Below are 22,671 nucleotides of genomic sequence, written 5' to 3' on the forward strand. Positions count from 1 at the left end.
CCAAAGGGCCGTCACCGGCGGCAGGCACCCCGCCTCCCCGGCATGGCGTCACGGCGGCGCCGGATGCGAGCCGAGCCCTTCCGGGCGGCCAAAGGGAGCTGTTGGGAGCTGTTCGGGCCGGTAAGGCCGGTAAGGAGGTGAGGGGACCCGGGGTGGGTCGGGGTCGAGGTTGGTGGTGCGGTGGGGTCGGGGTCGTCTTCGTGAGGTGGCTGCGGCCCCCAGGGGCGTTGGGTGCGGCCCCCGCTGTGGGGCCTGCGTCAGGTCCCTGCCTTCCCCCCGAGGTGCCCCGCTGTGGAGAATGTCCGGCAGCTTCTACTTCGTGATAGTCGGCCACCACGACAACCCCGTCTTCGAGATGGAGTTCCTGCCTCCCGGGAAAGCCGAGTCCAAGGTGCGTGTTTCCCCCATCGCCTTGTTCTCCCCCCCATTAGATAATTAGAGCCACCCGCTGCCGAAGGCGTTGCTGGCCTCCAGGGCTTTCTTCTGGTACAGGCACGGCGTGGCAGGGAGCAGAACTCTGCAGTACTTAAACCTCCTCAAAAATCTTTGCCAGACTGTAGTAGTTCTACATAAAACGCCGTTTCCTTAAATGTTTGAGGCTGTGTTGTGGAGGATGTATATGCCGGTCATGCTTCAGTCATCGCTTGTAGCGTGTGCTGCTTTTATAACAGCAGTTCGTTATACACTGCTCTTTAGTGTCACTATTTTAAGGTATCTGTTCACAATAATAAGGTGAAGGAAAGAACTAGTGTGAAAGCTCCATTTTTTATTTATTTATTTTTTGGTGGAATAAATTAGTATTTTTAAAACTACCTTCAGTACTCATGCCTGCTTTAGGTGGGGATGGTTTAAAACTTTTAGTGATAAATATACTTGAGAACATGAGAAATATAAAACTACTCAATATATAATGTTTCCAGCGGGGGCGGGGGGGAAACAAAAAACAAACAACAAGAAAAACACAGATCTACAGCAGATCTACAGATCTATTATTTCTGGTATTACATCAAAGAAAAAAATGGACTTCAGAACAAAAGTGCATGCATTTGTGCACGCATACCAAGAAGTGGAGGCACACGCTGTCAGTGGTGTTTGTAATTTGTAATAGCATATCGCAAAAGATCATAAATAGGACTATTCAGACTAGATTTAGCAAGTGTGAGGATGTCAGAAAGTGGAAAAATTATTCCTGTCTGACTAAGGTTGTAGTACTGAACTTTCTCCTAAGAGAGAATATAAACTTGATGTGCACTGAAGAAAAACAAGGCAACATTAATGTGTTTTGGCAACTACCGCTCCCATTTCTGAGACATGCCATTTAAGGGTGAATTAAGGGCATGTACATGTAAGCACAAGCTTTTGCCCTTTAAACTTCACTACTTAGTCTCAGTCTCAGCGTGGAAATGGTGAAGCTGTTAATGCACTGAGCTAAGCTTGACTTGGGCAGGCGAAAAGCAGCACACTGAGAGGTGTGAGGTTGTTGTTTTAACAGCATCGCAGTATTATAAGAAACAGCGCAAGGCTACTTACGTAAGAGCTTACAGAATTATTTAGTCCTACATTTCTTCTTAGCAGATGTCTTTCAGGGTTCTGGGTAGTACACAAAGTAAATGACTCTTTCCTGGCACAGCTCTTGTAGTGTTAGGGTACTGTGGATACTCTGTGAAGGCCATGATTATTATAGGAAGAGTTGCAATTTATATCTGCAAGCATATATTTAATACCAGTTGCAGGATGTTTTTCCCTACTAGGCTCTGAGGATAAAGAACCCCCCTCCCCCAAAACAATAAAGCAAAATCCAGTGTTTCTAGGCAAGTACCCTGGAGAGGGAAAAAAAAAAAAAAAATTAGTGATTTAGTGACATTATCAGTTTGTCTGATCTATGTATATCTCTGCTTTCCCGCTCTGCCCACCAGACTCTGTCTTCAGGCTATTTCTATGATGACCTCATTATCATGCCCTTTCTCTCCCTTGAAACCAAGTATCATGACAGAATATACTGGTTTCATTTAACTCCAGGATTAATTAATATGTGGCAGAAATAAGGATATATAGAACTTTTTGTAACTTGAGCACTAGCTTACAAGCTTGAGCAAATTATTATTTATATTTAACTCCCTTTATTGAATTACTTACTAATTCTCTGTCTTCTGGAAATGTATTAGGATGATCATCGCCATCTCAACCAGTTCATTGCCCATGCTGCTCTTGACCTAGTAGATGAGAACATGTGGCTTTCTAACAACATGTACCTGAAGACTGTGGACAAATTTAATGAATGGTTTGTTTCTGCTTTTGTCACGGCTGGACATATCCTTTTCTTGTCTCTTTCTTTGTATTTATTGAGCCTTTTGTCCGAAAGTGATAAGTGAGTTGAAATGACATTGTACCAGATTTCTCTGGCTATTCACCACCATTATTGTTAGAGTTCCCATCTTCAGGATGAAGTAAGTTGGGAAGCACAGCAGTTCTTTAAGATTGGAACTAACTAGAAAGATGGATTTTTTCTTTTGGAGAACCTGAAATAGCCTAATGAAATGTGGATTTCACAGAGAGTAGAGGGAAAAAAGCATGAGAGGAATAATATGATGTGGTCTGAGCAAGCATACATGATTCTCTGCTTATATTCCTTAGATAGTGTTAAAGAGGAGAAGTAGGGATAAACATACTTGATGTCAATCTTACACATCTTGAGAATACAGTGTCAAGGCTTGATCGTAGGTGTAGATAGTCCTTAAGAGCGTGTATCGTGAAACATTTGTTACACATAGCAACTAACATTCATTTTATTTCAGGAATGTATGGGAAAGGTACTGAGAATATCATTGATATTCAGAATTGTCTAGTTTTAAAAAGAATGATCTTGAATAGAGAGGTGATTCTGTTTTCAATTAGGGAAATTTAAAAATATAAATGGAAATGTAATGCTTTCTAAATTTCAGTGCTTCGTTTAGTTCTTTAAATGCTTGCTCCTATAGAGTCTCCTCTATTTCATGGTGGAGTCATCATCCCTGGGGGTTTTTAACAAAAGGTTGGACGTGGTGCTTAGGGACATGGTTTAGTGGGTGACATTGGTGGTAGGGTTGGACCAGATGATCTTGGAGGTCTCTTCCAACCTTAATCATCCCATGTACAGCTAAGTATTTTAGGTATATGCAGAATTAGGTGTAAGTGCTTATTTCAGAATATGCTAAATGTTGTCTCTTTTATTTGTAAAAGTTAATTGTCCTTAATTGTTTTACATATGAGATTTATAATGCTTCATGATGTAAGACAAGAAGATGGAATTAAGAACTTCTTTAATGATGTATATGAGTTATATATAAAGGTAAGAACCACCTTCTTACAATCTTGTGGCAGTACTTTTAAATATATCCTGCTGTTCATGCTCAGGCATCCCTATATAATTACATTTTCTTATGGTGGACCTCTGTAAGGGGAGAAGCACCCTTACTGTCCACATTGGTAATGTGTGACATGAAGGGTGCATTTTCTGTTAAACAGAAAAGATGTTTCTAAATTGTTACAGGTTTTGCTCCTTCCAAATTTATTTTCAATTTTAATCCAGCAATTTGGGGCAGTGTTATGTCACTAATGTGATAATGAAAGCAAAGGGCTGTCATGGAAGTCTTGTCAAGGTGCTTTTCTCCTCACAAGTTGCCCATGTTGCCACATCCTGGTGCTGTTTCTACTAGATGGGGCAGTTGCGAGCCTTGATGGCCAGCTTGGCCTCCTACAGCTACTCAAATGATGACAACTTCTGAAACAAATTTCCATCAGCATCATGATGGATTTGTTCTTAGGAGCTCTCACTATGAGATGGCTGTGCACATAATATGGGACCTCGAAAACATACGACTGCTTAGGAGATCTATGCTTTTAAATGGCACTACTTAGGCTGAAAGCCATTAGTAGTTTTCATTTCAAATAACATTTTCCAGTTCTGGACATTGTGCTTATGAGTTCTTCTTTCCTCAGTTTGCAATGAATCCATTTTATGAACTCAATTCACCGATTCGATCCAGTGCTTTTGAAAGGAAAGTGCAGTTCCTTGGGAAGAAACACCTTTTAAGCTGAAAAAATAGCTTTCCTGAGTGAGTGCTTTTTTGTACTTTCCTGTTTTGAGCTGTAGTTCTTCTGGTTAGTTCCCAGCATGTTTGATACTCACCTTTCTGAAGACTGACAAATTGGATGCTGAAGAAGCTTTTTTGCTGATACAGATAAAACAGCCAGCTGCTCTGATCAAAAATGTACCTTCAGAAGTTTTCCTTCTGTCTTAGGAAAACTAAGTTTTAAAATGTCTGGGCTGAATAGGTACAGAGACATAGGAGTCAATGCATGTGCAAAAGATAAGCCTCTTATACAGGGTGGGAGGAAATCAGATCTAAATGTTAGCTATCTCTAGTCATTTGATTTAATATGAGCAAAAGGGATTTTTTGATTGTTTGGCCAAAGTGGTTGAATTTTGCTATAAACCTTTCTACTTAGAGTCCTTTGCTAGAGAACTCACTCTGCAGACTAACCTTACTGTTCACAGTATTAAATGAAGTCTATATTAATATTGCAATGTGTAATATATTTATTATGAAATGCTAAATAAAAAGGATCCATCAGCAAAGCTTTCTCTTTGGTATTTCAGCAATTTTAAAGTAAAAACTTGCACGTTTTAAAGCTTAAAATTGCAAATTTATCAGATGTTTCATGCAATACATGTCTAGCTGCAGTGTTACATCAATTAAGTTAATGAAGTAGATCGCAACAGCTCTCTCTGCCCTGACTTTAAATCTAATTCATACGTGGGGGGGAGGAACAACAACACAACTAAATTTACGCATTCAAACCCACGTTATTTCCATTATCTTTGCAAGTGCTGAAATATTCTTTCTGAAAATATATTTAGACTAGGATCTTTGAACCATGAAACTCTATTTGATGAGGGTTTCAGAAAGGCATTGCTTGGCCTGTCTGGCTACCATCTCATTGTAAAATGTAGTTAGGTGGTCTTCTGCAAAACTTACCATCGTTACAAAATAGTCATTTTTAAATGGGTCATCTAGCATATATGTACCTATCTTGGTTGATTTCACCATCTTTTTACATAGTCTGTTTCTTTATGCAGCAAATCTATATAGAACTATCTTCTTGGACTTTTGTGTTTAAAATGGGATTTCCAAAGGAAGTGGCATGCTATTCTAAAAAGTACATTTTATGTAGCTTGTATAATTAAGGGGACCATGTGTATAGGTGCTTTAAATGTACACCCAGTCATTATTTCTTTGTAATCTACATTTACTGCTAAAGTGTCGTTGTAAAATATTCCATGAGAAAAGCAACAGTATACTATATATGATTTCTGATATTTACCTTAAATAAAATGTGGAATAACGCAGTATGGATGCCTCTTGACTGTACTTGAATTGATTTAGGAGCAAAGTAGATGACTGTGATAAGGCTTACCTTTACTGGTAGGGGGGTAAGTGAAGATGAGAATACCTGGCTGCAGTAGTATTTTCTAAAAACTGCATCCTACAGTATTTTCAGAATCAAACTGATTCTCTTTAGGTACACGTGAAATCATTAGAAACACATGATAAGACATTTTTATCTGCACAGTAGGTTGCCGTTAGGCTGTTTCCTGTCACCTCCACAGTAGTGCGATGGTTGGGGAAAATACAAGCAGTTAAGGTCCACTAAGGAAACGAATGCATTAAATAATTATGCATGTGACAAGAATAAAACTTATAGCAAAGGATTAGTACTAAAAGTTTCCATTCCTTTTAAAAAGGGTGAGTTTTGATCATTGTACTGTCTCATGCCAGCACACAGTAAAAAGGAATCCAGGAACTATAAATGGGAAAGGCAGTCTCATCGGCCCATTTGGACTTCATGAAAACAACTGGTATTGGCCACGGGAAAGGGAACTTATTCTTCCCATTAATCGTTACAGGGTTTGTAGGGAAGAACATTGTCTCTGGACAGAGTTCTAAAGAACCTCTGTTAGGTAGCTGTAATTTCTTGTGCACTGAGTACCTTTGTGCTGCAACTTCTGCAATAAGCTGAGAGATTTCTACCTGCCACTTGCAGATAGCAGTTATCTTGTGTTCAAGTATGGTCGCAAATCTGCTCAAGGTCTGAAAGATGCAGTTTTAGCATGCACGAGGCAATTATCATGTCCAACAATATGAAGGTCAGTGGACAAGGGTGGAGATCCTTTGTGTTATGTTCAAACCCAGTCCAAGCAGCTTGGGAATACAACTTCAAGTGAAGTCAGTTGCAGGATGAGAAAGTAGCAAGTAACCTGTATTATGCAATAAAGGAATCAAAAATGTTCTGCAAGTGGAAGGGACCATCACTATCCCACATGGTTGAAAAATTAAGCACAAGGAAATAAGAACAATAGCACAGGCTAAGAATGTGAATCAGCCTCCATAAAACTAGGCAGGAAATAGAGCTCCTAGACTTAGCTTTCTGCAATTTTCCGTTACTGTTTATTGAACTTGCCCTTGTTAACAGATTCAAAGTAAAGCAAAATCAGTTTAAGGAACAGAAAAGCTAACACAAGCAGCCCAGTCCTGGCAGCAGTCTTGCACTAAGCATCTAGGTACTCTGCTGGAAGATGGGCACTAAGCTGTGTCCTTGCTATTGTACACTGCTCAATTTAAGCAGAGAAGCAGTCTTTTGTGCTCCATCTTCTTCCTATTTTTATGTCTGTTCCATTATACATAGCTTACAATCAATCCCACCCATTTGCCATAACAGTGTTTTTACTCTGGCTCCCACCTTTTTTGACCATATTCTACCAAGGCTGTTGGTTGAACTTTTTTCCTCCTTGTTTGAAGTGAGGCCTGGATTTATTGCATGTATCTCACACCACAGAACTCGAAATACTGCGAACAGGACCCTCTAATACTTGAGGTACATTAGTACCTGAGATGATTCAGCGAATTCAAACATACACCACAAGTGCCTACCGTATCTTCATATTGAATAATAAATATTAAGCCTTCACAAAGTACAGAAATGCATTTGTTACTAAGTATTATGAAGATATTATTTTGGCACATTATCTACATCTGCTCCTCACAGGACTATTACTTCTTTCAACTATGTGTCAGTCTCCCTCTCACACCAAAGCCTGACCTCAACATAGGTTGCAGTCTTACTATAGCACATAAACCTCCTTTACTACTTTTGTGATTAGTGTACAATTGTGGGACAGCAGTTCACATGGCACAAACAATGCACTTTTATTGAATTAAGTTATATTTAACTTTATTAAACCTGCTTCTCGGACAGAGGCTGAGTAACCATGATGTCATGTGGAAAGAGTACAGAGGAGAAAACAGAGGTGGGCTATGAGGCAGCAGAAAAGACTACTACAATGGTTCTCATCCTTTGTTTCCTTTTAGGGATCTTATGTAAATATCTGTAGTACTCAAATGGTAACAATCTAATATTTTGTTTCAACCTCACCTCCCCTAAAAGGAAGGTTCAAGGAAGCTTAAATACTTTACAACAAATTTCCTGTCATGAGTCTAGTGGCCCCTAATGCATGCAATCTTAGTTTTTAAAGCTCTCTCCACTTAAGGTTAGGAAGAATCTAGCTAAGATTCTTTATTTCTTCACAGATCTTTCATTCGCTGACTAGAAATCTAAACACTACAGAAGTAGCAGCTCAACCTACATTTAGCAGTTTGGTGACTGAAGCTTAAAAAAATTCTGTTGCTGTATATACAGGATTGTAAGAATTAAGTAGATGTTAAATGTACAATTAGTAAAAAAAGATGTCACTTTTAAGCAGGAGCAGCAGATCCATGGAGCAAAACGGTCCTGAACAGGTTCAAGCAAATATACAAAATACTCCAAATTCTAAGCATGTAAGAGCAACGTGAAGTTAATTCTGCAAGCTTTACTTCCAAATAACATCTGGTACAGAGTGAACAGATAGGTTAAGAGAAGACTCCTGCCATTACTGTACTATCCAGAAAAGCTTTTCTATTACAACAAAAGTGTTGCAGTACAGAAAGCAGAGTCTGTTTAATGAATAACATGGCCTGTCCTGTAGGCATTTGAATTCCTTTTGAGGTCTACAATGTGTACACAAGCATGCCTGTTAGTAGTCAGACTACACATTGAAGCAATAGTGCACTATTGAGTTTGCTGTTATAAGGATATTGAGTATTCCGAGAGCCAGCTTTCAACAACTTCTCATAGAAGTATTCTACCATTTAACAGCAATAGAGCCTCAAACACGTGTGGTTTCACCTGCATTACTGCAGAAAGACTATCCATTAAATATGAAACTGGCTTCTATTCATTGTCAATTAATGACTACAGTAATATTAAAGACCGTTAAATGTTTAAATCTATACCCTACAATGGCAAATTAAATACAGATCAAATTCAGCTCAGATATTAGCTACAGGTATCTGCTTGTACTAGAGCTGAAAGCTGTCACTATCTGCTGTAAGTTAAGAGCTTCCTGAGTTCTCTATGTATTGCCAATCCATAGTTTCACAGTACAGAGATCACAAACACATTCATAGCTCAGGTCAACAGAACAAGGAGTTCAGAACTTTTAAGGCTGCATACTAAAAGTCTTCTTGGATATCTGCCTTAACATTGATCCCTTCAAGTGCTATTAAAGCTGAATGAATAACGTTTTCTTTTCCATAACTAAAAATGGTTATACTTCAGTTATCCAGATTTTTTTCCACCTGACTGATCAGAAACATGTCAGAATGGGACTTAAGGCAAAGACATATTAACTTCAAAAAAAAAATCAGTATTTTGCATTAAACAGCTGGAAAAATTAGTATGGCTTTAGAATTTTAAGTGAAAGGAAAACGGACATGAAATAAGTAAGAAAATTATCTTCTACTTACAGACCTATAGTGACACATTAGGCAATTACAGAAGACCTGAAGGTAATTTATGTTAACTTACAGCAAACATATTAGAGATGAAGTACCACTGACATCAAAAGGAATGTAGTGAGACTAATGTTTAATATCTAGCATTGTTAAGAAACTGACTTCTAGTGAAACAAAAATGGAATGCTGATTTCATAAAAATATATATACATATAAAAGTTTCTTTGTGTCTGAATTTCAGAACAGTTTCTCTAAAGTAGTGCTTTTAGAACTTCAAGTTTTAATTATAACCAAAGTATTTATCATTTGATTAAAGTTGGCAAATTACATTCTTATATTAACATTTTTACTTGACACCTTCCTGAATAGGAAGTATCACTATCTCAATAATGGGTCACTCATGAATGGGAATTTCTTTTGCTCCCCTTTGCTCCCTCAAGAAAGCAGCAGAATGTTACAACTTCAGTATTAGAGTGGAACCCATGTGCTACTTTATCTACGACACCTTTCCCACCCTCTTACAGAGCCAGCTCGTCAAAAGTAACTTGGCAAAAAAAAGTCAACAACAAGATGAACTGGGTTTCGGTTTCCGATGAAGGTTTACGGTATCTGTTTGAATAAATTGATCCGATCTGTCTTCAGAGGCTAGAACTCTTCTAACAGCTTCTTCAAAGGCTGCTGCAACATTGGTGGCATCTTTTGCACTGGTTTCAAAATAGGGATGATTACCATTATTCCGGCACCAGTCTTGGGCTTCTTCGCTAGACACTTGCCTTTCATTGATATCAACTTTGTTACCCAATATTACAAATGGAAAACTTTCAGGCTCCTTGACATCTGCGTAATAAATGAATTCTTTCTTCCAGTTGCTTAGGTTTTGGAAGCTTTGAGAATCATCCACACTGAAGGTAAGCAGGCAACAGTCAGAACCTCTATAGAAAGGAGTCCGCAAGCTCCTAAAACGTTCCTGACCTGCTGTGTCCCATATCTGCATTGTAACAAAGTGTCCATCCACTTCCAAATCCTTATTTAAGAACTCCACGCCTATTGTATGAAACAGCTGTGCATCAAACTTGTTGGTGACGTATCTGTTCATAAGAGAACTCTTCCCAACTCCACCATCTCCTAGCAGTATTACTTTAAGCAGTGATGATTTTGTTGCCATTGTTACAGGAAGAGATCCTCCTAGTTTCCCAGACCTGTAAAGATCAAGAAAATGGTTAAAAAGGAAAGTTGTGAGCACAAATTTTTATACACAAGTATCTAGAAAGTGCTAAAAGTCCTCCAAAATAAGCTTCATGTAAAAAAAAAAGATAACTATGCTAAGCAAAGTGTAGGTACTCATAGTAAGAGCATCCACTTAAGAACATTTAAGAGTTGTCTCTTGCATAGACCTCAGCCTGCATGGCACTCGTAAGCAGCGCACTGCATGATTTACTCGTCTGTCACTTAAAACACTTCTCTCCAGAAAGCCTCCAACATTTGTGTAGAAGGGGTATTACAGCAGATCAGTGCAAGGATTCATTTATGTTCACTGAAAGAGCCATGAAAGAACAGAGCAAGACGACTTTGTAGCACACGTGCCTCTAACACTCACTTCAGTCCCACAGTTCATTAGCAAAGGCTTTATCCCTAAAGCAGGACACCATTTTTTATTAGAATTATTGCCGATTTACTGGAATTACTAAAATAAATTTGCAGGGAATACTGTAATCTACAGAACAAATATGAGTGCTATAATTGGATTTTAAAAGTTACACAACTTGCTTTTGTCACAGTATCGGTACACAAACATTCAATATTTTACAGTTTACTCCTTTCAAAACTGCTGTGGTGAAACGAATACTTATATTACAACTGCTACAAAAGCAAGTTCACTGCTGCTACTTCAAACGATACTCAAGATGCCAAATACTCAGGATGAATCTACCATGTCAGATCACTCAGTATGTGTAGGCTTGCAATGGTAAAACTGTTGAAACCCTAGAGGTGCTAGGGAAGAGACTGGCTGCTGGCTCAGGGATGGTGAATTTGTGGTACCAATTCAGCTTTCTTTGTTTGTTTTGTTTTTAAACTGAGACTTTAGCATTAAAGGGTTTATTTATTTGAAGCAGTTCACTCATCAGTGTTTTCGCCAAAGGTTTGCTCTTCTTGCACTAGTGTCATCTAATACTATTAAAAAGTATTAGAATCACTAAGGGGTCAAGGTTCATTTTAACGAGCCCAAACATAAGTTTCTACACAAGGAGAACCACTGCTCCTTCACCACCCAGATCCTAAAAGAGCTTAAAGTAATTGAGCCAAAACAGGCTTTTGGGAAAACTGTCTATTTAAAATGGAAACAGGTCATAGGCAGCCCAGTCTGTCTCCTCCTCTGAAGGAAGGAATGTGGTCTTGCTAGTTGTAATTAGTGTTGCTGGCATATACATCACCCACAGAGCATGGTTATGGAATTAATACCTGATACAAGCTGGCATAGGAGTCATATGACTGCCCGCTGCCTTAGAATCAAGGCCTACAATTGGAACTAGAAATTTCAGGAATTTTTTTCATCCCTAACTTTCCATCTTCGAATGTGTATTTGTTGGACACAGTCTACAGTAAAACACAATAAATGCTTTACAGTTTGAGAGCATCTAAAGCCTCAGTGCAAGGAAAATTCAAAATACAAGGAGGAATGTCTGCTCTCATAAATCTGTTCAGAGGAAGTGATTTAATTCATATTGCAAAATTAAAAAGAACATCTATAAATCCCTTATACAGGTTTGTATCACAACAGTTTTAAAATTGCTTAATAACCACAAATGAATCATGCAGTTACCTTTCACAGAGCTATGGGGTAATTGCTATGGCTCAGGATACGACCACATCCCATTTAACACACGTGAACAGCCTTCTTGGAGTTACTAGATGTGATTTCCAGGTTCATGGTGAAATCTTTAAAATGGTCCACGTCTTCATTAGTCTCCCTAATTCCTACTATTAGTTAACCAGTTATTTGAGCTACTCTATTACATAGTAGCAATTTCTTAATAAATAATGCATTCATGAGAACAGAGGGTACTGAATGTTTCCCTGTTTTTCCACTTCACTGAAGGGAACACCTTACAATTTTTTTTTCTGTCCTATAAAATCAGATATACCCTAAAAGACAAAACGTGAACAACCAACCAACTTACATAGTTATGACTGGTATTAAACACTTGTTTCTTTACCTCTTATAGTTTAAAGAACTGTGGTTAGACTGCAGTTACTATCATGAAATCATTCAATTTAAACCAAAAAAGTACGGAAACTGTTAAGCAGTATCTGTTACTTTTGTGCATCCGTGATCTGTTAAGTTAATTTGCACAACTTGAACTACCTGAACTACTGCAGTGAGGCCTAGGAGACTGATGACCATAAAAATACTTTGGCTGGTCACACAATTTGATATCAGCGACAAACCATAACAGCGTCTCTTCAGCTAGAGCCAAACCCTGGTACTTCTATACCAAGGCTACAGAAACCGGGACTGACAAGGAAGTATCTCAACAGGATGCTGCCTTCAATAGCATTTTTCAGAACATTCAGCTACCTAAAGGAAAAGCCACCACACCAGCAGTTAACATTTTTGTCAAGTTTTTAGTCTGAAAGTAATATTAAATGACTGAAAAAAAATATTCATTTAAGTGTGAGCTTACAAGCTGTGTTGAGGCTCCAAGGAAATATGTTTAAAGGCAGTAAGAAGCATTTTTGTTTGGAAGCAGCAGAAACTTTACACATTTACAGGTTTTGTTTACTGTAAGGGACTTATCTGTGGCCCCACTGATTAAGTATGCAGTTTAGAGCATCTCCAGGACCTAGGTGGCAGTTTCCAGCACAGTAGGCTGCTGCATTTTTTCCACTTAAACATCTTTCAAAAGAATTTAAGATTTCTAAAATAGCTTCACTTTTGGAATTGTATTCCCCCCCCAAATAACAAAGTCTTAACACTGCAACAACAGCAACAAAAAAAAAACACAACAGAATCTTCCAGAGGCTTGGAGAATTGATGTTATTTCTCCCATAATATATTTTAAAAACTTATCTGTGTAATACATTTTTGACAATCTTCTTTGGGGAAGAAACAGACAATATCTGATATGATACTCCTGGGGATTTATTACCTTAATTGTTCAGTTTAAATCATCATTCAGCACCTGAAAACAAAAGAAAAAACTTAATTTCCAATGTGCATCTGATAGTTTTAACCAACATCAGGAACTGCAAGACACCGCAGAATTACAGACAGATTTGTTCCAGTTATTTCTCGCTGTGCTGCACAATTCATCTAATGTAAAAGCAGTCTCAACCTAGTGCACAGAGAAGTCTGCAAAGAGTTTTTTCCCCTCATTCCAATTTTCAGTCCCAAACTTCAAGTCCAAAACAAATAAATAAAAAGCAGCCCCACTGTGGTGTGTTTTGGTAACCACTTCTGAATTTCTTCTTCCAGCTTATAATGTCATAAGCTCTTGGATCCCTGACTTCAACATTCCTGTTAAAAGCAGGGAAGAGTTTCTACTAAATGCCATTTCTAACACGATCATGCACCATAACACAAAATGTGATTTAATTATTCCCCTCCCAGAATCCTCCTTTTAAACAGTGAACTGAATTACAAGTCTGAAACATTTTCATTAGCAGTCCAAACATTTGCTGGCAAGATTGAAAACATGCAACTTCAAAAAATAAAATCAGTTTGCATTACAAAAATCTTTGATTTCCAGCCCTTCAAAGCTTATGCTTATTGGACAAGGCAATGGTGTTTCTCTTTCATAGTTTTCTTAATTCCATGACAACTTCATAACTGCCTTTTTGAGTGCAGCTACCTCTTTCAGCAATTGGATGTTGAAGCAACACACACACAAAAAAAAAAAAAAAACAGCAACATGCAACCAGTCTAGGAATTTGTCTTTTAATCTATTAAATTATTTTCATAATAAAGGGGGGTATGCTCATACCACATACTGCCAAAGGCCAAGAGAAGGCAGGCGTTGACATCAAGTTTTGGCTAACAGCACTACTCTACAGATAACAGTAACTGCATCATATCTGATTTTAGCAGGCTACAACCTCACTTAAAATATTAAATGAACAGCATCAACTGGATTTCTACCATAGTGGGAACATGCACAGCAACACACCATTAAAAGCAAATGTGATTATTTCTATCATGATTTTCAGCCAGTGGTCACTCACGAACCATCTGCTACACACAATCAAACTGAACCTAAAGTTTTCCTTGAAGATAAGCGCTTCGCTGTCCTTGAGGTCATTCTTTAAATACTTTTGTTTAAACTACAGGCCTACAATTTTCCAATACTTGCTTAAAACTAAAGTTCTTTAAAAGTACCCGTTTGACTTGGAGAAAGAAAAAAACAACACAGCATAAGGCAGACTCAAGTTTGTTTTACCTAATCACATTTATTTACATCCTAACACACTTTCAGCCAAGCCTTCTGTGAGGAAAATGTTAACAAAGTTAACTTTGTTAAAGGTTAACACCTAAAGAAAAAAACAACACCATCTGAAAGGCACTAACAAGCACAGTCAGTACTTCAGCACTCCCATAACTGACATAACAGAAACACCAACATTTCAAAACCTCCTATCAGTTCTCAACCTTACACATCTACAGCATACCCATGTCAGCTTTGAAGTCTATTCATAGTTTTCTTTGCTAAGACATCTTTTACAAAACCACAGGTATCAGACATCACTAGTTTAAAAAAGGCAAACCAACATTTCACGTATCCAGTCACACAAAAATACTTGCCTTGTGGTAACAATTTAAGTTTACTCCCTTGGTTATTTATTCTTAAAACTAGCTAAGTATTTGACAGTATTTCTCATGTTAGCATAGAAAAAAAAATGTCTCCTATGTTTTTAAGTTGCAGTGGCTCATCAGATAATGACAAATTACTTCTCTGGAAAATCTCTGGGGGAAAAAAAAAAAAAAAAAACACAAGGACTAGCAAAGCTGCAAGGGCATGGGCAAAATCCACAACTAAGTGTTAAAAAACTACCTTACACATGGTGTTTGTGGAGTCTTTACAACTCTCAGCCCTCAGTTGCTGCAGTATAACTATACTTACCGCCTACAGTAGCTCTTTAAGTTACCAGAAAGCTGCAAAGAGAGGACAGAAGCAAACATACCTCATATTTCCCCCCCACTTAACTAATCCTCACCCACATATTTAGAAGGTACTGTTTTACACTTTGGCCAGTTGAGCAGCGTAAGAGCTGTTTTCAGCATATAAGAGGCCACAAGCCCGCTCGACCTTGAAACACTTCGCTTTAAAGATCTGTGCTGTGAATGCACTGCAGGCTCGGCCATGAGGCAGCCTCCAAATCAACCTTCCCCTCCCGGGGGGGGGGCAAACAAGAGCCGTGGATAGGAACAGCCCTTCATGGGCAGGCACTCACCAGTGGCCCTGTTCTCAGGCAGCCTGGCAGCCTTTCAGTCTCATGGCTTGACCTACTGAGATCCTAATCACCTTGTAGGTCTTCCTTCCTGCATCTACGATTGCAACACTGCACCATTATCGCAGTTTGTGTTTTCTGTTGGATAGATTAATTTGATGACGAGTTATCTGAAAATCATCTCTACTCATAAGCAGCCTGGCTACCTAACAGCAGAATAAAACTAAAATTTATCCCTAATAATTTGTAGTATGAAAACAATGCAAAATGGATTGACGGTAAGCTGTTGCTATTCATTTGTATGACCAAAAAGTTACATTTTACGTTTTTTGTAAGGTTCTAACTCCTGTGCAGCACTCTACTTCCAGCAGTTGCCTGGCATGACTCAGGACAATGAAAGCAGCAGCAGCTGCCAAGAACAGGAATCCTTTAGTCTGCATGACCGTTGGATCATGAAGTCATCCCAGCGTCCACTGCCAGAATCACTTTATTTATTATAACTTACATCTAACCACAAACTCAGTAAGAAGAACTTGTCAGGAGAAATGCCTACATTTATAACCCTGGGAGTTTCATCTTGTATAGACCCAGCCTTAGCTTTCTATCTCATTCCCCACTTTCAGGCAGAATGAGCAAGCTTGTTTACTCTGATTTAATCTGAGTTGACATTTCTCAGCAGTTCACTGCTGAGCATCTCCCAGCTTAAACATTCAATGTCTGTCAGCCACATACAGAACAACCTTAGGTGCTACTCAGTCCAACATCTTTAAGAATTCGTAAGATCGCATTAACTGACATTCACCTTGCAACCCCATTCCATTATTATTTCCATTCTGTCAGTAACTTACCAAGCAACAATTTGTCCTCATCTTTCTCCCCTACATTAGTTTCCCTTTTCCTCCAGGGATTCTTATCAGTAGCAGCCCACACTGGTCAGCCTTACATTGGGAATATGTGATCTTCCCAATATGAGGCTATGGCCAAAGCCCAGCCTGATAGAATTAAGTGGGAATAGGAGTGTCAGAAAAAGGTTTGGGATGTGTCTGATTAATAACTCTTTCCCCTGGTCCGCAGTCACAGCTTATCACCTTATAAACTGCTAAAAACCAAAAACCAAACACACACACAAAAGTCCGTCCCCGCCCCTGAAAAACAGCATACACTTAAAAAAAAAAAAAAAGAAACCAATGAAAACACTGGCAATGTCAGTGCTGTACAATACTTTGCAGACAAATAAAAACCACATGCTTATTTAGCAGAGCAGTAAGCCACTGTGGGCAGAACAAACAGAAGGGGGGCAGGCTGCATACCAGCTATCTGCGGAGAGATGCTTTGACTTCAAAACAACATTTAGCCAAGGAATTCCCTGCTTGCCTATCCCTCCTAAGTTAGTAAAATTCAGTGCTCTCCAGATATGTATGTGATACGCGTAATGGTGGTACAAATATCCCCGGCAGAGGTTTCAGCAGCCGGCCGCCCGGCACCACCGCTGCTATTTATTCGGTAGCGTTACAGAGGCGGCATTTAAGGCGGAACACTGGCACAGACACCGCCGGCTGCCCGCCCAGCCGTGACAGACGGCACAGCCCGCACCGGCCCGCCTGGGTCCCCTGCCACCACAGCGCCTCGGCTCGCACCGCCACCTGAGGCGGCCGGGAGACCCACCGGGCAAAGCGGGGCAAGGCCACCGGGTGGGAAAAAGCAGAGCTGCTAAAAAATTAAACCCAGGTCACGCGGGGCCCCCTCAGCCGCGCCGCGCTCTCCACACCGGGCCTGCGAGCGCGGCGCCCTCCCCGAGGGGGTCCCCTCACCGCCGGCTGCTCAACCCCATGGCCGCGGGGCTCCTCACGGGGAAGAGAAGCCCCTCCAAGGGAAGCCCCCCGGACCCGTCCCAGCGCTACCTGCCCGCGGCTGGGGGTCGCCGCCGCTCCGAACCCCGATGCTGCCGCCGCCCGCCGCCGTGACGGGAGAAACAACATGGCGGCTCTGGGGGGGCGGTGTGGTCACGTGAGCACGGCCGCGGCCCCGCCCCGCCCCACCGAGGCCCCGCCCCCAGCCGCGGCTGTGCCCTGGGGTCCCTGTGGGAGGGGGCTGGGGGGAGAAAATGGCTGCCGTGGGGGCCGGGGGAGGGAGGGGGGTTTGGGAGCACGGTCCTTGTTCCGCTACGATTTGTTTTCCTCAGCTGTTCTGAATTAACCCTTAAAAAGCCCTCATTTAGTAGCCGCTTCTCAGTGACTTGTAAATTGCAGCGGCAGTGTCGCTGCTCCATGCTTAAGGGTCCCATACAAGCAGACTCACCATGGCAAGGCAGCTTTGCCCTGCAGGTCGAGGTGTTTAAAAGCACCCATCTGCCGTGAGGGAGCTGAGCAACGCCCAAAGAACGCTAACTGCGAACAGCAGCCAAACACTTGGCTCTGCAGCAACGCAGAATGAAGTCCTCTTGGTGCTAAAAAACACTTAATGGAAAGAAACCTAAAGAAACCGGAGATAGGATATTTTCTGTGTTCTTACGTGTCACAAGGACAGGGCAAATTGTAATTAAAAATGAAAAGAGGAGAAATGTATTTAAGTGCGTTTGAAGAGGCTCCCACATCATCAAGAGGGATAGGTGATTATAGGCTTAAGGGAAGAGCGTCTGAAACACCAGCTTGCTCAAACTGCCGTCACATGCTGTGGGTCACAAGGGCGATGCAATCGGGCAGGATTTGCCACTTGCACAGTCATCGGGGTTTGGATCTGATGTACCACACGGCCTAAGGAACGGAAAACAAGATCTCAGTATTATCAAAAGGAAACCTACTGACAGCAGCATGCCACCCATGCTAGAGGCAAATCTGATGACACTGGACCCGTTCTTACTTAACAAAGCCGGACTTTGAAAAGTTTTAAGTACTTGTTTCCTGGGACCTGCTTTCATCCAGCACTGAAGTGGAACAGAAAGTGCTGGGTGGGTAGAAAGCGGCATCTTTAAATGGTGATGATCCTATGACACAAGTTTTGATCATAATTTAGTGATTCAAAAAGAAAAAAAAAAAAAAAAGTCAGCTTTTGGAGGCTGAGGAAATAATTAATTTTTACCTTTTGGGGATGCAGCTACCATCTCTTTCCATCTCTTTTTTTTTTTTTTCCCTCGAGACAATACTGGTTCTCTGACATTTAGATACATTTAAGGAAGTTTTAAAATTTAAGTTGGGAACAAAATTCTTAAATTTAGGAGATGAGATTTACCTTTATTTCTTTTGCATAGGAACACTCAATAATGTAGAAAAGGAGCATGGTGTAATCATGACTGCGTTTTTGCAATACTGTCAATGGAGCTACTGTTACGATTAAACTTAAAACACACATACAGGTGCTCGAGGGTCAGGAATGGATGCCCCTTTCCTCAGTTCTTTCTGTTACTCTTATTCGTGTATATCACCAGACGTACTTGCAGCATGGCCAGACAGCCCAGATGAGCACTGCTGCTGGCAGGGCTGTGCATGCAAGGTCGGCCTCAGCAGCAGGCAAAGGAAATGCCTGGCTGAGACATGGTTTGGCCCATGCACACCAAAACCGCTCTGCTTTCAGACCTGGCCAGTGCCTTGGGGCCATAGTGGTGCCTCAGGCCTTCCCCTCACCCCAGGCCAGTGGTGGCCATGGCGCTGCCTCAGCACAGCCTCCTGCCCCCAGGCTGCTTGTCACCACCAGCCCCCAGCCCTGCCACCTTGGCCAGGTGCTGCAGGAGGGGCAGCTGCTTCCTGGGGTCTCCATCCAAGTCATGTCACCCCTCCTGCACTGGTGGCACCGGGAGCGGAAGGATGGGTGTCTCCTTGCCGGGTACCATCGCCATGGCTAGTGGAGGACAGTGGGGTTTTTCATGCAAGACAAAGTTCTGTGTCAGCAAAGCTCTCGTGTAACGCAGCTCATGAATAATGCTTTTTACCATCCGTAGCTGGCAAGGAGACTTTGTCCCATCCTGGCAAGTGATAGCAGGGCCTCAATAAAACATGACTTTGTCATCTCCTGGCTGAATCACAACAGTACAAAACAAGGGGATGTGAAGTCATCTGCCTTTATTGCTCTGCTAATACCAGAGTGTGGCAAGCAGTCCCCCAGCAATCCAAGAAATTATCAAAGCGCTCTTGTTTCATTCCTTATCTTCCAGGCACTCGATGACCTGGGCCATTACACCCTGAAGACGCCCTGAAGGACTGTAACTCAACATATTTGCTCTTTAGCCGTGGCCTGTGATCAGGTAACTTCTATTTTTACCAAGGGGAAAGGAAAAAAAAAAAAAAAAAAAAAAAAAAACTGTTCTTTTGTACATACCATGGCAGACTGAAATGAATACATTTTAAATAAACAGCACTGTTTTCCTTTTTCCTTGGAAAGGAAGAAAGAGTTATAAAACCACAAATGGCAGCAGAGAAAGGTGCTACAGGAAAATGGTCATGAGGGAGAAACAAAAGGCCCTCAGCAGGACCGAGTTAAGTGGATCCCAGATCCGGCAGTGTTATCTCCAGGAACCAGGAGAAGCATTGTTATTAATATTAAGGCAGCTATTCACTCCCATTCATCAACTCCTATTAGCAGAATACTTCTCACAATAATATCTTTGCCTTTACATCAAAATGTGTTTGAATTTCACTGTTAATTTAGCTCTCACCTTCTTAAGAGACAAAAGTCTTGCAGCTACAGGTTGCTTAAACTTTGAGTGCAATCTACATTTTAACACTAACTTATCGCTACCATTAATTCATAGGATAAAGGGAGTAGCTGAATTTACATTTTTTTTTCTGGAAAAAAATAGAGAAAACAAATACAGACTTCAGCTTTATTCAGCATACATTTGCCTGTTTGAATTCCCTTCATGCCTGTTTGTGGAGGCGCATCATGGATATGCCAAAAATCATACCAAAAATAATAGTCTCCGCTTTAAGAAGTTGAAAGATTTTTTTCCATCAGGAATAAACTTAAAAGAGAAGACTTAAACAACACAAAATAATCTCACTTCAAAGCTTTCTTCTTAGTCTTGTTTTGGGACTCTTGACACTCCCTGTACTCTGTAACCCAGACCTTCATGCTGGTGCACGGGCTGTGTGATTGCAAGTTGACTTTTTAGAGCCATTTTGAGCCAAAGCATATAATCTTATCCAGTCAAACATTTTAAGCCTGTGCAGTTACACAATCTAGGAAGGGACAACATAACCTATTGACAAACTGCAGCCTGAAGCAGTACTTTGCATAGTGAAACTGAGACCGCACCTTTTTTAAATAAGAACAAAGTGCACCACTTACCCGAAATGATTCTCTCACATTTGACACTGTATGTCTGCACAGCACACTGATATATAGCAGCACATGACACCACACGATGCTTGCTTTCTACTAAACCTTTCCAGTCATAAGGGTTGGATACAATCGCAGATGGAAAAAATGGCTGAAATAGTAATGAACTGTGTTAGGTGAAAATAAGATGTGTAAGATAATCAAGAACGTAATAAAATAATTCATGAGTTTATATTCAATTTCATCAACTGTTAAATGCTAATTTGCCACACATTTATCAACGTGAACTAAGCATGAAGTGAAACTGAACCCAGACAAGTTTTTTTCAGCAGCACTGGAACAAGCAAGGCCTCATTTCCTATACATGTGTCCTAAGCATATTTAACAATGGACCCCATACTTAGCAATGGACCCCATTCACTCTCTCTGCCTCCCAGTACTTCCTTTTCCTTTCTACCAGTAGTACCAGATCTCTTCCTTCTCCCTGGCTTATTTTTTGCCTGGCCTTAAGGTGTGTTGACTGGGAGCTAGCAGCTTAAACAGACTAGGTAACTCCTGAATAAAGCGAAGGACTCCAGCTCTTCCAATAGGAACAGAAACTCATAACAATTACTGACTTTCACAAAATTTACAAATATAAAATATACTCTTCATACTTTAATGTCTAGGTTTGTAACAATTCCAGTTGAAAATAGCTATCAGGCTCAATTGTTACTGAGAAGGAAGGTCCCAGCTGTGTTGGGGTGTACAGGCTTAGCACTATACACTTAGGGATGGGCAGTTCAAAAGAAAATGATCTTACACGTTAAGTAACAAATGTAGCCAGTAGGATGGCTACACTATTTTATTGCTGAAATTTACTCTGCCAAACAGACTGTCCAGGCCTTGCAACATCTCCCTTCCCTAGGGCAAACCTTGGATGAGTTGTACATTACTGGAATGGCTTCAAAACCACCTGCAGGCAGAAATTATTTACACATGTCCGTTGCTCGTGGCTAAAGTCAAGTTCCTTGCCAGAGGAGGTTCTGGGACAGCACGGTGCTGGTGCCCTACTCAGCAGCACTGTGACCTCCAGGGTGGCTGCAGAGAACTCTGCGCTTACTGAGAACCACTGGGGTATTTCTTTGCCTATGGTTTTACTGAGACCAAAAAACAGTACTTATAATCACCAATTCCAGCTCACATGAGTGCTGGCAAAGTCAGATACAAGGTTGGTTACATACTTGAATGTTGAGGGCCTGGCCTAATGCTTTAATATTTGTGCAATCCCACCAAAACACGTTTTCACATAATAAAATCTAGGTAATACCACAGTACATTACACTGCTGAAGGTTAACTATGAAGATCTAATTTCACAGAACGGAAAACTTTTTTTTTTTTTTTAAAAACAGATTAATACTAAGTACCTCTTCTAACATCAGGTTGCGCACCATTTTCACCATATACAAATAAAAGCCTGTTTTCTCTTTCGTTTACAGTCCTGGCTGGCTTTTAATTCACCGACGACTATTTTCTCATCTCACGCCCGTACCTCCTTTCTCTGACAGTTCACGAGGCTGGAAAGCTCCACAAAAGTGCTGACAAGGCTCAGCCACCTTACGGATAGATGGGCACAGGAACTGTCCCTAGCTCCTCTGGCAAGTCACTCAGTGGTTTTCTCTGCTCAGCTGATGAGTTTAGCCTTGAACTGCAAAACGCCTGCTGTGCTTTTGTAAAAGATAACTCCCTTACAGCCAACTATGCAGTTTTAATGTGTTTATAAAATAGAGTGAAATGAAACAATTTCCTTTGTGCCTCAAGCGTGACTCTGGCAATTTATCGATCCATTTCACCTCCTAGACTACACCCCAACAAGGAAATTTGTTATGAAGGTTATGCTTCCTAACAATAATACTGCTCTGCTGCCAGAGCCTCATTTCTCACAGTGCAGATGTTCTTCACTGTGTTTCCTTAGCCCACGTCTCGACACATTCACATGTTCAGAAAACTAGGATTCACTGCAAGACCCATTTCCTCTAACATGTAAACATTTACAGTAAGTCAAAAATAATGAAATAAGCAAAATAAGGACACACAGTATAA

The 22,671-nt window shown here is 40.7% G+C and overlaps 2 protein-coding genes and 1 long non-coding RNA gene across 5 annotated transcripts; 1 reads left to right on the plus strand and 2 right to left on the minus strand.

The window, feature by feature from the left end:
* Position 1: 1 nt before the first annotated feature.
* TRAPPC2 (trafficking protein particle complex 2) lies at positions 2–5,389 on the plus strand. 3 transcript variants are annotated; one of them, XM_035330737.1, is made up of 5 exons: positions 2–120; positions 282–391; positions 2,166–2,310; positions 3,243–3,328; positions 3,979–5,389. In XM_035330737.1, the coding sequence occupies exons 2-5, from the start codon at positions 299–301 to the stop codon at positions 4,075–4,077; spliced, it is 423 nt and encodes a 140-aa protein (XP_035186628.1). In that variant the 5' UTR covers positions 2–120; positions 282–298; the 3' UTR covers positions 4,078–5,389. The 3 variants fall into 3 exon arrangements, with proteins under 3 accessions (XP_035186628.1, XP_035186561.1, XP_035186485.1); XM_035330670.1 differs by having other exon boundaries at positions 31–137; XM_035330594.1 differs by having other exon boundaries at positions 70–129.
* On the minus strand, positions 4,205–16,302 carry LOC118169475. The gene is made up of 2 exons (XR_004752166.1): positions 13,506–16,302; positions 4,205–8,244 (listed from the first exon to the last, which is right to left on the minus strand). It is a non-coding gene; the product is annotated as an uncharacterized LOC118169475 (long non-coding RNA).
* RAB9A (RAB9A, member RAS oncogene family) lies at positions 4,205–17,341 on the minus strand. The gene is made up of 3 exons (XM_035330459.1): positions 17,219–17,341; positions 13,022–13,054; positions 4,205–10,072 (listed from the first exon to the last, which is right to left on the minus strand). The coding sequence occupies exon 3, from the start codon at positions 10,036–10,038 to the stop codon at positions 9,433–9,435; it is 606 nt and encodes a 201-aa protein (XP_035186350.1). The 5' UTR covers positions 10,039–10,072; positions 13,022–13,054; positions 17,219–17,341; the 3' UTR covers positions 4,205–9,432.
* Positions 17,342–22,671: the final 5,330 nt, after the last annotated feature.

This window comes from Oxyura jamaicensis, chromosome 1, assembly GCF_011077185.1.
Source record: "Oxyura jamaicensis isolate SHBP4307 breed ruddy duck chromosome 1, BPBGC_Ojam_1.0, whole genome shotgun sequence".
In the NCBI taxonomy this organism is placed as follows: Eukaryota; Metazoa; Chordata; class Aves; order Anseriformes; family Anatidae; genus Oxyura; species Oxyura jamaicensis.

Bases quoted from the DNA above. Each gene is read 5' to 3' on its own strand.
- TRAPPC2 (XM_035330737.1), top strand. From the start codon at position 299: ATGTCCGGCAGCTTCTACTTCGTGATAGTCGGCCACCACGACAACCCC. The intron at 392-2,165 runs GTGCGTGTTTCC...GAAATGTATTAG, and splicing joins CCGGGAAAGCCGAGTCCAAG to GATGATCATCGCCATCTCAA. The intron at 3,329-3,978 runs GTAAGAACCACC...TTCTTTCCTCAG, and splicing joins TATATGAGTTATATATAAAG to TTTGCAATGAATCCATTTTA.
- RAB9A (XM_035330459.1), bottom strand. From the start codon at position 10,038: ATGGCAACAAAATCATCACTGCTTAAAGTAATACTGCTAGGAGATGGT.